The sequence below is a fragment of the Chelmon rostratus genome, chromosome 11 (assembly GCF_017976325.1).
Source record: "Chelmon rostratus isolate fCheRos1 chromosome 11, fCheRos1.pri, whole genome shotgun sequence".
NCBI lineage: Eukaryota > Metazoa > Chordata > Actinopteri > Chaetodontiformes > Chaetodontidae > Chelmon > Chelmon rostratus.
The window spans coordinates 6,217,220-6,231,939 of record NC_055668.1 but is presented as its reverse complement, the minus strand read 5'-3'; the positions used below and the strand labels follow the sequence as shown (position 1 = coordinate 6,231,939).

General features: G+C 41.1%; 1 protein-coding gene across 1 annotated transcript; it reads right to left on the bottom strand.

Annotated features, from left to right (window-relative positions):
* Positions 1 to 5,751: 5,751 nt before the first annotated feature.
* Positions 5,752 to 9,429, bottom strand: ccnj (cyclin J). Its single transcript, XM_041947930.1, has 6 exons — positions 9,342 to 9,429; positions 9,022 to 9,113; positions 8,136 to 8,346; positions 7,756 to 8,055; positions 6,757 to 6,916; positions 5,752 to 6,604 (listed from the first exon to the last, which is right to left on the bottom strand). Exons 2-6 carry the CDS (start codon positions 9,088 to 9,090, stop codon positions 6,232 to 6,234), a joined length of 1,113 nt encoding a protein of 370 aa, XP_041803864.1. The 5' UTR covers positions 9,091 to 9,113; positions 9,342 to 9,429; the 3' UTR covers positions 5,752 to 6,231.
* Between the last annotated feature and the right edge of the window lie 5,291 nt (positions 9,430 to 14,720).

Below are 14,720 nucleotides of genomic sequence, written 5' to 3'. Positions count from 1 at the left end.
CTGAAAAGGGGCATTTTGTAATAACTTTTTCTAATTAATTATTGTTTAATAATTGCAAAATAATAAAATCAAATAAATGTAAAATAATGAGTTGAGTTTTATTTTGTTCAGTTACGTTGCAAGTTATTGTTTCATTTATAGACTTTACACAATTTTAATCATTTGACTAATTTCATCATTAGGTATTTATCTAATATAGAATACTTTGGAGCTCCATAAGCGAGTGGCACCTGACTATGTGTCTTAATGAGCTGCTTCTCATTGGCTGCTGTTAGAGACGCAATCAATTGGATTTTTACAAATGTTTGTGTGGCTTGTGTTGTTCAGTGTAACCTGAATGAAGGCCCATTCACACCTAATAAGCAAATCAACTGCAATTATCTGCTGAATTCTTCCACTTCGAACTTGAACTCTTGTTGTTCCAGTCATCTTTGTAATTTTCTTTCTAGACGTGACAGTGTTTTTCGGCCCTAGCGACATGAAACACAGTAATGCCTTGGAGCAGTCCTCACACTATTCCCCTCTTGTTGATGTCTTGTGAACAGAGGCGCAGAGAAACGTGAGTTTTCGCCTGCCTGCCCTGAAGGAGCAGTTTGACTTCACAGCAGAAGAAGTGGGGCTGTGCTCAGTGTTTGAAGTTTAGGAGCTCTTACTTTCTCTCTACTGTCTAACACAAACTTTTCTCTTGTTGCTTATTATTTTGGCACTTCTATTTCTCTACTTTCATCCTCTTTGCTTACTGACTTTTAATAGTCAGACATTCCTTCCTCCTTCTTAAAAGCGTTACTTGGTACTGTTAGTTCTGCTGTTTTGACTCTGATAAATAATTCCCTGCGGATTAGCTCTGTTTCTGTTGTAAGCATGCCTTTGTCCAGTACCTATAGCAGCAAAGCCTGGATTCACTTGATTTCCTGAATAATGAGCTTGTAACCATGTTTGTCTTTTGTTTCATAAGTGCTATAAAATGTGGTTTCCCCTGAGCTGTAACTGTATGTTTGACAAATCTTAGTCTCTTTGCAGAAAACTGAGCGGACATCTGAAATCACTAATGCCTGCTCAAATTTAATTCTGAACCTATGTGCTTGGATGCAATGTTCAATACTGTGGACCAAGACTCTCTTGCACATATTGAAAGAGAAGAGAGCTCTCATCATTCCTCCTGTCTGCACTGGCTGTGAAGTGATCCCTCCTAGGCCCAGCTCCAAATTAAGAATTGTGGGATAAAGTCCTCATTCTGTGCAAACATGAATTCAAAGGTTCAGCCAAAGATAGTATGAGGCTTCAGCAGTCATTAGAGTTAGTATCTGTCTTTTTCTTTTTTTTCAATAAAAAGTTCCCTCTTTGTGTTACTATCTCTCCACTGGAGTTTGTTAAGGAAACACTGTCAGGGTAAACACAAAGAGGGAATTTCATACTTGACCCATGTGATTTGACTAACTCAGACTGCCAGAGGGTCAGAAATTAGCTGAGGCTGATTGCTTAAGCCAAACTTTTGGAATATGTTTTCATACAGAACGAGGGCTGTGAACATCACTTACATTGTCTTCATGGCGAGTAAGGAAAAGATAAGATAAACTTTATTTATCCCCAGCCGGGGAAATTTGGGAGGATATGGTGTTCCACAAGGACCAGTGTTAGACCCATTTCTCTTTTGATTTCCATGTTCATCTAAGACCACAATATTCACCAAAATAATGTCTCCTAGTTGCTGTCCTGATATTGCACAGCTTCATGTCTGGCTCAGAATCTCTGACACCAGCACCTACACATATTCTCATGGTGTGTCTGTCAATGTAGAATAAAACGCAACAAAATGCTCCACTGTTGTGGAATATGATGAATGTGATCTAGAGTGCCTTTGGGGTGCTTATTTGTTTTAAAATAAAAGGGAACTTTTCTGAACAGTTTTTCTCTCTGGGATATAAAAACTCTGTAGCTCAATACCTCAAAAGCACTCAGACTGCACATAGAACTTTTTTCCATGGTCATGATGCTGAATTTAAAGGGGAAAACTCTGCTGTCATCAAGAGAAAATTAATGGAGTATGGACAAAAGCACAAACGCTTCTCAGCGTGACCAATTATATTACCATTGTTTCGTTTTCAACTTTTATGGATGGCCTGGATGTTTAATCGCTAGTGAAGGCTTTACTGTTGTTTTTGTTCCCCAGGAAAATCCATGCTCAAGAGGCATGCTGTGCTACGGGCTGATCAATGGCACCAAGACAAACCACACAAGTTCTTTCCAAGGTCACTCTAATTATCAGAGGATTACATCACACTGATTACCACATGCATAAATGTACATTCTGAATATGGAAAATAGAAGTTGCTAAATCCTGTTAGTATGCATGGAGTAACAGATGGATGGGTGGGCGGATTGGGTTTTCAGATGCAGTATTTTAGAAACCACCGGAAAGTATGTGAAAGTCATTTAACTTCTCTTTCCGACTGTTCATCTGGACACTTAGAAACGATCATATAGAACTGAGGGTGCAGGTTTCCACTCTCACTCAGAAGAAGCCCAACCCATGCTGCTAGATGAGATGACTTTACCATGTTCACGGTGGTTTTCCTGCATCACCCTGATCACACACTAAACACCTCTGTGAAGACTGACAAAAGGATCAATGCTGAGCCAATATGTTTTGGAAGGTGTGAGAGTAAGAGGCTACTCTACAGCTGGCCTGTACCCGGACACAGTAGGAAACAGTGAATAAGTAGGCGGTTAAGATAAAGCTTCCTGAATGGCTTCATAAATCCACCTACTGGTTTGGCTGCTGAACTGATATCCACAGTGAACAGCAGTGTTTGGGAGGGGGGAGCAGCGAAGCCTAAACCAGGTCCATCAGGCTGCTTCCTCCTCCACAGGAAGCTCCGCAGTGTATAACCTCAGAGTGGAAATGCTATTTTAGTAGGCCTGCCACATCGTGTCATGTTGGAATCAGGAGTGTAATAAAGGTTTAGCTGGAAGTTTTGTTTCCGTCAGACGTGACCACATTGTTTTAGAACAGGAACTGACTTTAATTAGAGTCTATCAAGACCCCTTGGGGTTTCCTTAAAAGTATAGCCATGATTCAAGACGTGAATAAACAAAGTGGAGTGGAATGGAAACAAATTGATTTGGATGTTATATAACTAAGAGACTGGCTTTGTGTCTCATTCTAAACTTGCCCTTCTCCTCTGATGCGCAGGAGAGTGTGGGCATGTGGTTCACCTCAGAGATACGTAATGTTTATGTACTAGAATAAATATTTAGGATATTCCTTTCCAAGCTTTGCATGACCAGTTAAATGATCTGACGCTCAGAGCCTTAAAAACAAGTGTGAAATGGGGTGGAATCTTGAGAGAAATGAGAATGAATGTAATGACATGATGAAGTATGAAAAATGATGTGTGCACAGCAGCTGACGTTTCTGTTCAACATCTTTTATCACTGGAGAACAAAGAGTCTGTATCCTGAACACATTAGCGGCCTTAGACATCTTTTGACGCGCACAGACTGCTGGCCTGTTTTCATGACTTTACTCAGGGAGAATGTGAGAACATGAAAACTTTGGTTTGGTAAACTTTGGTAAAGCTTTCTTTTCTAGGTGAGACAGCCCACATGCACTGAGATGAAAATCATTGACAGAAATGTGGCACATACTGCCCCCTGCAGATGGTGGATGGCCTCGTCACCAGAAATAAACTGGCATTATATGAATCACATACTGCAGGTAAATAGATATCATAAAGAGAATCTATTACTGAACAGATTTACACTCAACAAAGACTGTTACCGCTGTTGTGACAAATTCAAATCAAGGAACAGAAACCATTAAAGGAAAAAAACTGAATGAAGTGCAGGGACATAATGAATACAGGGGCTTTCATACAGGGTCACCAAATGGTTTGATGAGTCTGAAATGATGTCAGCAGTTAAGAACGCCGACGGGAGATTTTGAAAGTGTTAGACAGCGCTGCACCATCATCAGAACACCAAATTAGGGAATATCTTCTGGAAGAATGGAGTTCATCCCTACAGCAGAGATTCCACAGACTTGGAGAATCTACAACAAGAGGCACTGAAGATGTTCTGGAGGCTTGTGGTGGAATACAGACTCCATTTGTGCTGTTCTTTTCTTTCAGTTATTGTTTATGATGTGTTGCTTTCACTGTTTCTGGTCATTTTGTGCTTTTATTAGACAGCAAAATGTAGAAAGATGACAGCAGGGGATGGGGGGAGGGAGAGAGAGATGGGGTGTGACATGCAATAAAGGCACCTATTTTGAACAGCATGCAGCAGGAAATCACATTTTGTATTAACTGTATGCTCTTCCTGCCTGTTCCAAGACCCCATATTCCCCTGTCACTTTCTCACCTGCTGAAAACACCTGTTTGGATCACTCCACAGGTAAACAGGTTGATTGGTAACAGGTGATAGTATCATGATTGGGTATGAAAGGAGCATCCTGGAAAGACTCAGTCTTACACAAGCAAGGATGGAGCGAGGTTCACCACTTTGTGATCAAATTATCGTATAAAGAAGATTACTACAAGGGCTCAGGAACAATTTGTTAAACTGCTGTCTTGTTACAAATGATTGCATTCTAGTTTTATTGACATTTTGCACAACGTCCCAGCATTTTTGGAACTGGGGTTGTACATTCTAATTCACATCAATGCAACAGCTCTGCCATAGCATCTATCCTGTAAAGGTCATAATGTTCAGCTTTTGGTGACATTGGCAGAAATGTGTAAATTAAACTATTCGTTCACTGTTGAGGTTATAGATAAAGGTGATGCTGCGCTGGACTACCTCAGAGTTAGAGGTGTTTCTATTTTTTTGGTCCTTTCCATTCATATACATGAGGGGGACAGAATATTACGAACACCTCTCAATATAATGCAGTCCAGAACAACACCACCAAATATGAGCTCAGTGCTAAAACACAGAATTGAATTAACACCTCTATGACAGTGTAAAAAAGCTACATATATTACAGGCATCACACATGTAGATTAAATGGCAGAACAGTTGTACTGGATTACCTTAGATTGCACAGGTGTACTTAATAAAGTAGAAATTGAGTACAGTTGGTTCGTTTTATGTTACTGGGTTGTGTCTGTTGCAGTCTGCATCACACTGCCTCACAGCACTGAGACTGCAGGGAGAGTTTGCTTTTGTTCTGTACAGCAGTAGTGCTCAAACTGTTACACCCCCGCTGCAGCATGTACATTACAAGATGGATAGATTTTTGACTGGGAAGGAAAGAAAAACAGGCAATGCTCAGAGCAAGGTCAAATCCAAAATCTGATGATGTCTATCTTGCTCCTGGGTTCACTATGCAAGTCTAGTGTCTATCGTGTCACAACACTCGGGGATGTTCTTCAGTAAAATTGAAGTTGGCTGGTTTTGTTGTGAAATCCAACTTCATGCTGTCATTGTTGGGATCTTTTGGCCACACACCAAAAATCAGCTTTAAGTATTCTGTGTTTCAGCTACAGTGGGTGTTTGGTTACTATCGCACGTCCAGTTTTCTCCCTCACACACTAACAATAATTGTTCACAATCACCAAGGTTTTTAATATAGCAATTATATGACACTATTTTAAACTAGAACTACAATTTTCAGGCAATATGAAAGGAGTCAACAGGACAAAAATCTCAATTCAACTAACAGATTTGTATTTTATTTAAAACATTCATTGTAGAAGTGCATGGCACTGACTGAAATCCTCTGTGTGCAGAAGAGCAACAATCTCTCTCTGCAAAGAAACTGACATCTATGTTCTTTCTTAGTTTTACAAATGACACTCAAAGAAAAACCCAAAACAGAACACTAACACAAACTGTGCTCTCTCATCTCAACCACAGAGTGGTTTGTGCATTCAATACTTCTGAGGTAATTTGGCTCAAAATAACACTACTTACTTTTGGTCTGTAGCTAAATTATACAGTAACATTAGTGGGCAAAGAGGTGCAAACTCTGCCTCTAGCCACCTTATAACAACATTCATATTTGATTTCTCAAACAAACAAACAAACAAAAAATCCTCATACTGGCTCTCCACAGAAACTTACAACAGAGTATGAATATTGCACAATGCGTACGGCTCAAAGTGCTGGACCAACTCATCAAGTCTCTTCAAATTAAAAACACCATTTTTCCTTCAGTGTATTTCTATGTTCAAGAGAAAACAGATCACATCTCTTACTCCCCAAAAATGGCCGCATCCTGAAACTCCATCATCTGTCAAAGTACGGAGCAGAGCAGGTGTAGTGCATGCTGACTTGGTAAGCTCTGCTGGGAATGTTGGACTTTGGATCCAGCGAGGTAGTGATGGCCTGGGTGTTTCTGTGCTGGGGGCCGTTAGGAGCCTGCAGGCTGGTGGTGGAGTGGCCGAGGTAGGAGGCGGGCCTGTGGTTGGGGGCCAGGCCCGGCTGCTGAGCGTGCTGGGGATACTGCATGCTGGGCCGGTGCAGGTACTGGGCCACAGTGGCTGTCTGGCCTGAACCGTGGTACGCTGTCTGGCCCTGCTGCTGCTGCTGCTGCTGCGTCTGCTGGCCAGGCTGCTGGCACTTTTGCTTGCTGGCCTCTTTGACGTCACTGTCATGTGCACTAAAAAAAGAGAAACAAAGTTGTACTGTTGATCAGTGCGTATCCACCTGCAACACTGACGCCAAGATGAATTCCTGCATGTTTTGTTTTGTCTTTGGCGACCCTAGTCATTTTTAATCAGCCGTCACAAACATGTAGAGACAGATACACACATGAGCAGCTTCTCAGCACATGGGACTAGGTTCTCCCATGTGTAGCCTGTCCGGCGCTGCAGTCGGGGTGGCCATGTAGGGGACAGGTGGAGGATGAGGCGGGAGGTGGCCACACAAGCAGCTGCCACCAGTGAGGGGGCAAAACACAAATACACATGATCTGAGGAGAGAGAGAAAACAGCAATCCATTAGCACTAGCAGCGATTCATAATTGGTCATAAAATACTTAAGGCCAGGCTAACTTTGTAGGTTTGTTTTACAATAGAAAATGTTTTTATGCCACACACATTTGTGTGAAAACCCCTGTTAATTGTCATTTGTAGGCTGTTGAAGCTACCATCACACTTACTGCCTAGACTAGACAGCTGAAACAAGAGCGCTACAGTACAGCACGTGAAAGCTAGCTACTGAGGCGGACACGGCTAGTCTCAGCTTAAGCTTAAACTACTCTTGATAGTTTAAGCTATTTATTGATTTTGAGCTATTTAAAGCCATTTTGAGGAATCAACATCTTGGTAATCCAGTTTGTTGTTCTAAATAATGCATCAACTCCACCTAAATCCAATCATTATTGAGAATACCTAAGTAAACTCCTGCTAAGGCTAACTAGCTTAGCAGAGCAGCAGTAACCGCCATCCCAGCTTGTGTTGACTCTCCCGGAAGTCATGTGATTTGTTGTGGTTAAGACAACTTGAAATCACACATTTGAATGGATTAAATAGTAAATTAATTCATCATATTGATTAAAGTATAAATGTCAACAGCACAATAATCAAAATAAACCATCTAGTTAAATGAACAAAAAAGCTAAAGGAACACAGTCTGTGGGTAGATGCTGCATTTATCTCTGCAGGATTATCCAAAGGAAGTCATTTGTTTGCATCCAATAATCAGCCTAAAGAGGCCTGAAATGGAGGCAATCTGTCACATAGGTTGCTGGCCAGCCAGAAAACTTCAAACTCTATCTTCTTAACTTGACAAATCTTAAATGCAACTTACCTTGCAAGGAAACCTCCAGGAAGTAATCAACATACTTGGCCATGTATAGTTTGGTCTTCTCCAGGCTGGTCATAGGCCAGCCATCACGGAGGTCTCCCTCGTGCACAGCGATAGACAGGCAGTATTCTATGAAATGAGCGGCTGTAGGGAGGTACAGGTTCCACTGGAAGGTTTCCAGCAGGAGCAGCTCCATGTCAAGTAAGACCTGCTTCGTCAGGACCAGGTTCATGGAGCTCATGCAGCCCAGGCTGTTCAGGGTCTCCAGCTTGGGCACCCGGTCCTCCCTTTCCTCAAATTTGCCTGTAACGAGGAGCAAAACGTCACACCGTGCAGAGACGGAACAGCCACGTTCCGGAGTGTGAGGTCGGCTTCAAACTTACTGGCCAAAAGAAGACATGAGAGTGAGACCATGTGAAGCTGCTGCACCGTGAGATCATAGCGGTCCATGAAGAGGTCCAGCAGGTAGACGGCCAGGTGTCTGGCTGCTGGACACAGCCTGAAGTGGTTGCTGACGATGGCTATGAGGTCTGCAAAGTATTGTCTCAAGTTGAGCTGAGGGGACTGGGCTTTGTAGGAAGGCAACTTGAGCTCCTGTAAGACAGCATGGTGTGTTTGAGATCTCAGAGCATACAGACTTGATGGTCATTATTATTTAATCTGCTTTAACTATGTATACATGCAAAAATAGACACAATACACACACACACACACGAGCTAGACTGATCAATTGGTCTGGGATGATTTAAGATCATCAAAGATACTGATACTGGCATGGGTTGGCTGGTAACTATGAAGACACTACAGTGTAGAAAAAGTCAACTGTACCTGACTTAATTCAGAGACAAAGTTTCTGTTTCAGCAAAAAGCAGCTTAGTTTTAACTGCAAAACCTCTCTTAGTGTCTCATTACATATTATGGAAACAATATTTAAAAATAGGCTAAAAACAACAATTATTATCATTATTAAAAGTGTTTATGTTATGCATTGATTTAAAAAAGTGACCAATATATCATAAGATTTTTTAATTAATTGGCCTCAAAAATCTTGAAACAGTATGCGCGCGCACACACACACGGGCAAAACACAAGTATTTAATACAAAGAACACAGACTCAGCAATGGCACATGCAAATAATTAGAAGAAAAGGGGCATGAAACAAAGATAGGATGTTACGCATGAAACTGAACCATGACACAAAAATACTAAAATGTCACTTCTGAAGGCTCCACTTGGCAGACGCATCAGAAGTTATGTGTCTCACTCACTTTGTATCGGAGCGACTGGTAGATATCTGCAGCGAGTTGTCCTTTCCACCATTGGTCCTCCAGCTCCATTTAACACAATATTTTGGAAACCTCTGAAAGGCAAATTGCGTGAAAAGCAATCGATCAACTCATACCTCGTGCTGAAGAGGTTTTGCACACGTAAAAAAACAGAGTATCTGATGCACGACCACACTTTCTAACTCGCTTCAGTTCCTCGGATCAGGAGAGGACACGGCCATCAATCGCCTGTCGCTCATTGCATGTTTCTACACTGGCAAGTGAAATCTGTTAATGTTGACGGTTCAAAAGTGGAGACTCACCCGATGAGCACATGTAGTGAATACTGCGAGACAGATCCACCTAAGTCAGCTTCTATTCAAGCGAGCCTGACATGCTTGCTCACACTCATTGTTGTAATCAGGGTCTGTTTGGCCCAGCACGAGTTCAGCGAACGCTGCTGCTGCCTTCAAACGCTACCGGAAACACCAACGTCTATTAAGAGCGCATGAACAACCAAACGTAAATGAAGCCGTGAGAGCTAGAAGGCGGTGTTGAGCTGGTGGTACAATAGCTTTACATACCACATTTTTTGCTACAATGTTACATTATTTAAAACATCTCAGCCTATTATGTTTTTGTCTTTCCTATTTCCTTAAAACAAAACACAAAACACACACATTTTTGAAATAACCTTCTAAATGTTGGTAAAAGTCATTTGTAACAAGGGATATTCAAGTCTGAATTTGTTCTGTCTCCCAGAACCAATTTCTGAGGTAAGATTTGTCATTGTTTTTACCATTATTATTACAGTACCAGCCTAGGCCCAATAGACTGTGGTGCAAATTGAATGAGTCCATATCAAGACATGGCAGACAATAATTTCATGAATGAACCATTGTCTTACCTTAACGCAGCAAATATGCAATAAATACATTTCAAAACAGCACTATACTTGCTTGCGATTGGCACCGCCACACATTAGCGCAGGTCTGCTGCCTGACCATTTGGGAGCAGTGACCGAGTCGCACATGTATAGAACAAAGCGGCATGTGTGGGACAGTGACTGTGACAGACACAAAAATGTGTTGATTCTCTTAAATAAAACAAATCTCCTGGGAATGATGGGTGGATAGGTGAATTCTATGATGTGTTTATTAAGACATTAGTCCCATTTTTGTAGCTGTTATTGAAGAATGATCGCCAACCCTTTAACAAGGCCTTTTTAAATTGATCCCTAAACCAAAAAGATAGAGTAGACCTTCAGCCCTATAACTGGATAAATAACAAAAAAGTTTAATATGTGGTGGATGAGAGATCTTTCATTGAATGGTAGAGTTCTGCTAAGTGAATATCCAGATTTGTCTGTGTGTTGTTATCATTGGAAAAGGCGAGATAAATGGTAATTGTGCTGACTGTGGTATTTTATTGGTTAAACAACTAAAGTTACCACATATTACAAAGAATACGCAGTGGTTTTTGATGCGTTGCTGAGGGCTGTGCTGCTGCTTCTAAGAGGTTCAGTAATCCAGGTTTCAATGATCAATAATGCTTGGAGAAGTTGACGTCACCTTGAATAAATGCTTCAATAAATACATAACTATTAACATACACACAGCAACTCTGTATCCAGGAAGATTCTTTTGGGCTTCGCTTTATGGAGGAATCAATTGGCAGAAAATTTGGTTAGTTGGGGGAAAATGTTGTCTAAGTAAGAAAGTTAAATTTAAAATTTTGCATTAAGCATATCCAGCAAAAAAAAAAAAAAAAAAAAGCCACGCGAGAGATTTAGAATTGCTAAAGAGTCTTCTGTCTGTAAACTGGAAGAAGAAACATCTGTCTGTCTTTGGCTTCTTCACTCTATGTAGAGCAGAATATTTTGGATTGATGTTCAGCATTATATAAGAAGGAAGACTGGACAGAGAATTCATTTTCAGGATCAAGACATTTTTATGTGTTGAAGGCAATGAAAAGGAAACAGACACTTTGTTGTTTTGTTTTCTTTTTTATTATTGTAAAAATTCCACATTCAGATGAACAAGCTCCAAACCAAATTTTGATTATTTATTTATTATCAGGAACCATGTCAATATGGCACTAATTGTATTTTTATACATTGTTATGCACCAGTGAGACATTTTTAGACTTCATATATATCAACAGATATTTTGATTTTTTCCTCATTTTTATTCTCTGCTGACTTTGTATATGCACCTCTGATGTGGACAGTTTTTGTTCTACATACTGTTGATATACATGTTGTGTTCTCTAAAATAAAGAAAAAATTAATGAATAAAGAAAACTCACTTATTATGGGTGCTGATGACATTGCAATATTTAACATTTCTATATGTGAAAAGTATACTGCATGTTGTGTCACATTGTCAATAAAATTGTCAGTATGAAGCTGTCAACAACTTTCTTTTTTAACCTTTCTTGAATTTGATGAGGCGAGCCTTGGCTTTGCTCAAAAACATGTGTTGAAGTCACAATAACAACATGTAATTAACATCAGCAATCTTTTAATGTAGCTGCTCTGCATGCTTCATCCCGGTGCTGCACTGCCACCATGTGACCGCAGTGATAATGACACACACAACTATACATTAATCCAGGTGTTTTCATTATTTTATTATCACTTTACCAGTAGGCAGTGTAGGTTACACAGCAACAGGCAGTAAATTTAGGGAAACCTTCTCTAACCTACCTTCAGCCCCTGCTGCTGAGTGACTAGGATGCCTTTATACATTAAATAAAAGTTATAATTTTTGGACAACAGAGGAGGTCACAGTAATGTCATTCTATAAGATAAGATAAGATAAGATAATCCTTTACTGAGCCCTCAGAGGTAAAATTTGAGTGTTAAAGCAGCACAAAGACAGAAATAAGTACAAATAAATAGAGACACTCCCAAATAACTGATGTCAAATAAAAATAATAATAGAAAAAAAGAGAAACTATGCAAGGGCCAAGTCATACCCACACAGCATCTGTAACATTAAGAGAAAAAAAATCTAAACACTGTGTTTCTTTGCAGGAGGCATTCTAAGAGTTAACTCTTATCAGCCATTTACTTTTTGATAATGCTGACATGAGCCAGGTCAACTTGACCCGCAACAATTAGAGGCTTAGCATGTCGAAATAAAAGCTATGGAAAAGTACTTAACACACTGTATATTCTCTTTAATTTGATTCCAAGTCTGCGTTTTATAATGATATTCATGGCTGATGAGCGCCATTTACCCAAAGCTACACTGCATTCAAGACGAAAGTGCCAATCATCATCTTCCATAAATAACCACTCTAATAAATGCCTGGATTGTTAAATGACGGTTATCCTGAAAACAAACTGAGGAAAGGTGTTCATGTGTTAGGCTATAGACATTTGTTTTGAACTGATATTTTAGAACAGTATATGACATTTAGAGAAGCCCATGCGTCACAGTCTCTGAGTGTAATGAATGTAAGCATGCACATGTCTCTGAGAGTCACGCTGAGATCCTGCTCGTGTTTTTGGGGCTGCTTTACTATCAACAGCGTGGTGTCACCCATGTCTCAGAGCCTTTCTCTACACCCAGGCCAGCTCTGTGGTTCGTTTTCGTAGTACGAATTCAAAATGGGTCATTTTGCCCCGGCAGCACAGCACAAGTCAATCTGACCCAGATAGGTTGAAACAACATCATTGTTACATCGCTTCTGTCTCTCAGAGTCATAGGAACTAATCTCATGCACTGCCCCAGGTTACCTGATCACCTCAATGTAGTGATGATGCAGAGTGAAACCGATTATATATATCATCAAAGACCTCAGCTGGCACATTACTTATGGCTTTGTGCACTGAAGCATCATGGGAGATTTTAGCTGGAGCCAAGGAGGGAGGTCTACCGGGTTGAGCTGACAGTGCTGGGAGAAACTGGAATAAGGAGGCTTATTCACGGAGCCAGCGTGATCCAACTGTGTCATAACCATTCATACCCATTGTCTTGTAACCGTGGATCGGTCACTTTGGATCATCCACTAAAATCCAGGAACCACATATCTAATACTGTGTTGTTAGCAGTTATACTGTGATGGAAGTAACCTCACATTCTTTCCATTTCTTTATAAGCTCTGTAGGGAGCCCTAGTGCAAATTCAATAACAATGAACTTAAAAAGACATCATAGTGGTTCCATTTGCTGCTCAAGTCATTAAAAAAGAGCAGTCCAGAGATTGCGTCTCTGAGCAGGGGGTGAGGCTTAAGAGGATTGGTACTGCTGGCTGCTCTGTGGTAGAAGCTGTTGAGGTGGTGGGTAGCCTTGTTCTTAATGGACTGCAGCTGCCTCCCACAGGAAACAAATGGTGCCCTGGGTGGAGGGAGCTGGTGGCCGTCCTTTCTTCGCTTTTCTTTGCCCTGGTGTCATGCAGGGCCTTGGTGGAGCACAGCTGACATCCACTGACCTGTGAACAGCTCGCTGCTGCTCTTATTTCCCAACAGTCAGACAGAGATACCAAAGCAGAGGATGTAAGCAGTCCGACATTGATCAGTACCACCAGTGTGTCGTCATGTTTTGGGTGTATTCACATCTGAAGCACTGCGCTCAGTGGGGGTGTCACCAAAGATCTTGAATGACTCACAGGGTCTCTAAATCTGAACCATTGATTTTCTTTTGCTCCAAGCTGCTGGCAGCACAAAGGTCAATCTGCCCATGCAGACTCTTTCACATTCACAAGATTCAGCGACAAACCAACAAGTCACGTGAGGACGATGGAGTGCATATGTGTTGTCATTTCTGACAAAGGTCATTTAAACAATCAAAGTCAGCATCTTACATATCAAGGCTACTTCGGGGCTGCCATGCTTATTTTAAACTACATGAAGTCACACATTGAAATGACAGCATATATATGTTTGACACATTCATGTTAAAGAAGACCATTCAAAGGTCACTGGGGTGAATTAATCTACAGCCTGGCTGCTGCAAACTCTGGCCCAGTGGGCTATTTCACGGCTGTTGTTTCAGCGTGAGGAGCAGCCCTTCGTCGTGATTTGTGAACTACTGGCCGGACCCAAATGGTGCCCAGCTTCTGTCAGAAGTGACCTACAGCCTCACTCCCATAGATAATGTGCATTACATTCCTCCAGCTGCCTGGAATACCAACAACAAGGCACATATTGAGTAGAAACACAAGCCAAATGACCGTCAACTGGCACAAAGAGAGAAAAATGACTCAGGGATGCCTTCAGGTGTCTTTCTGACCATGCTCTTACTGCTCCCTTGTTGAACTAATAGTAATTGTTTTATTTATTGTCATGAATTTAGTATTTGATTGTGTAATACTGTTTTTTTAATTTTCACACAAACCTAGAATAAGGACAGAACCCTGATTAGATCCCACTCAACTTTTACTATCTTTCAGTCATGCTGTTCGTGCCCACTTTGCGGCTCATTCCAACAGCTTGATGCGCCTTTAACCACCGAAGTCCTTGAATGTCTTTCGTGTATTTTCAGTCTAAACTTGCGAGCTGTTGCAACGTGTTTAATGGCTAAACACTTCATAGCTGGCGTGTGCGCTGACCTACATCAGGGACCGTGAATCAAACTGCGTGTCCGGCAGCCTTTATTTACAAGGACGGGGTGTATGACTGCTGAATTAGCTGTCAATGATCCGTCCGAACATTTCAGCCTTATAAAATTGCACCACGCAGACCCTCAGTATCCT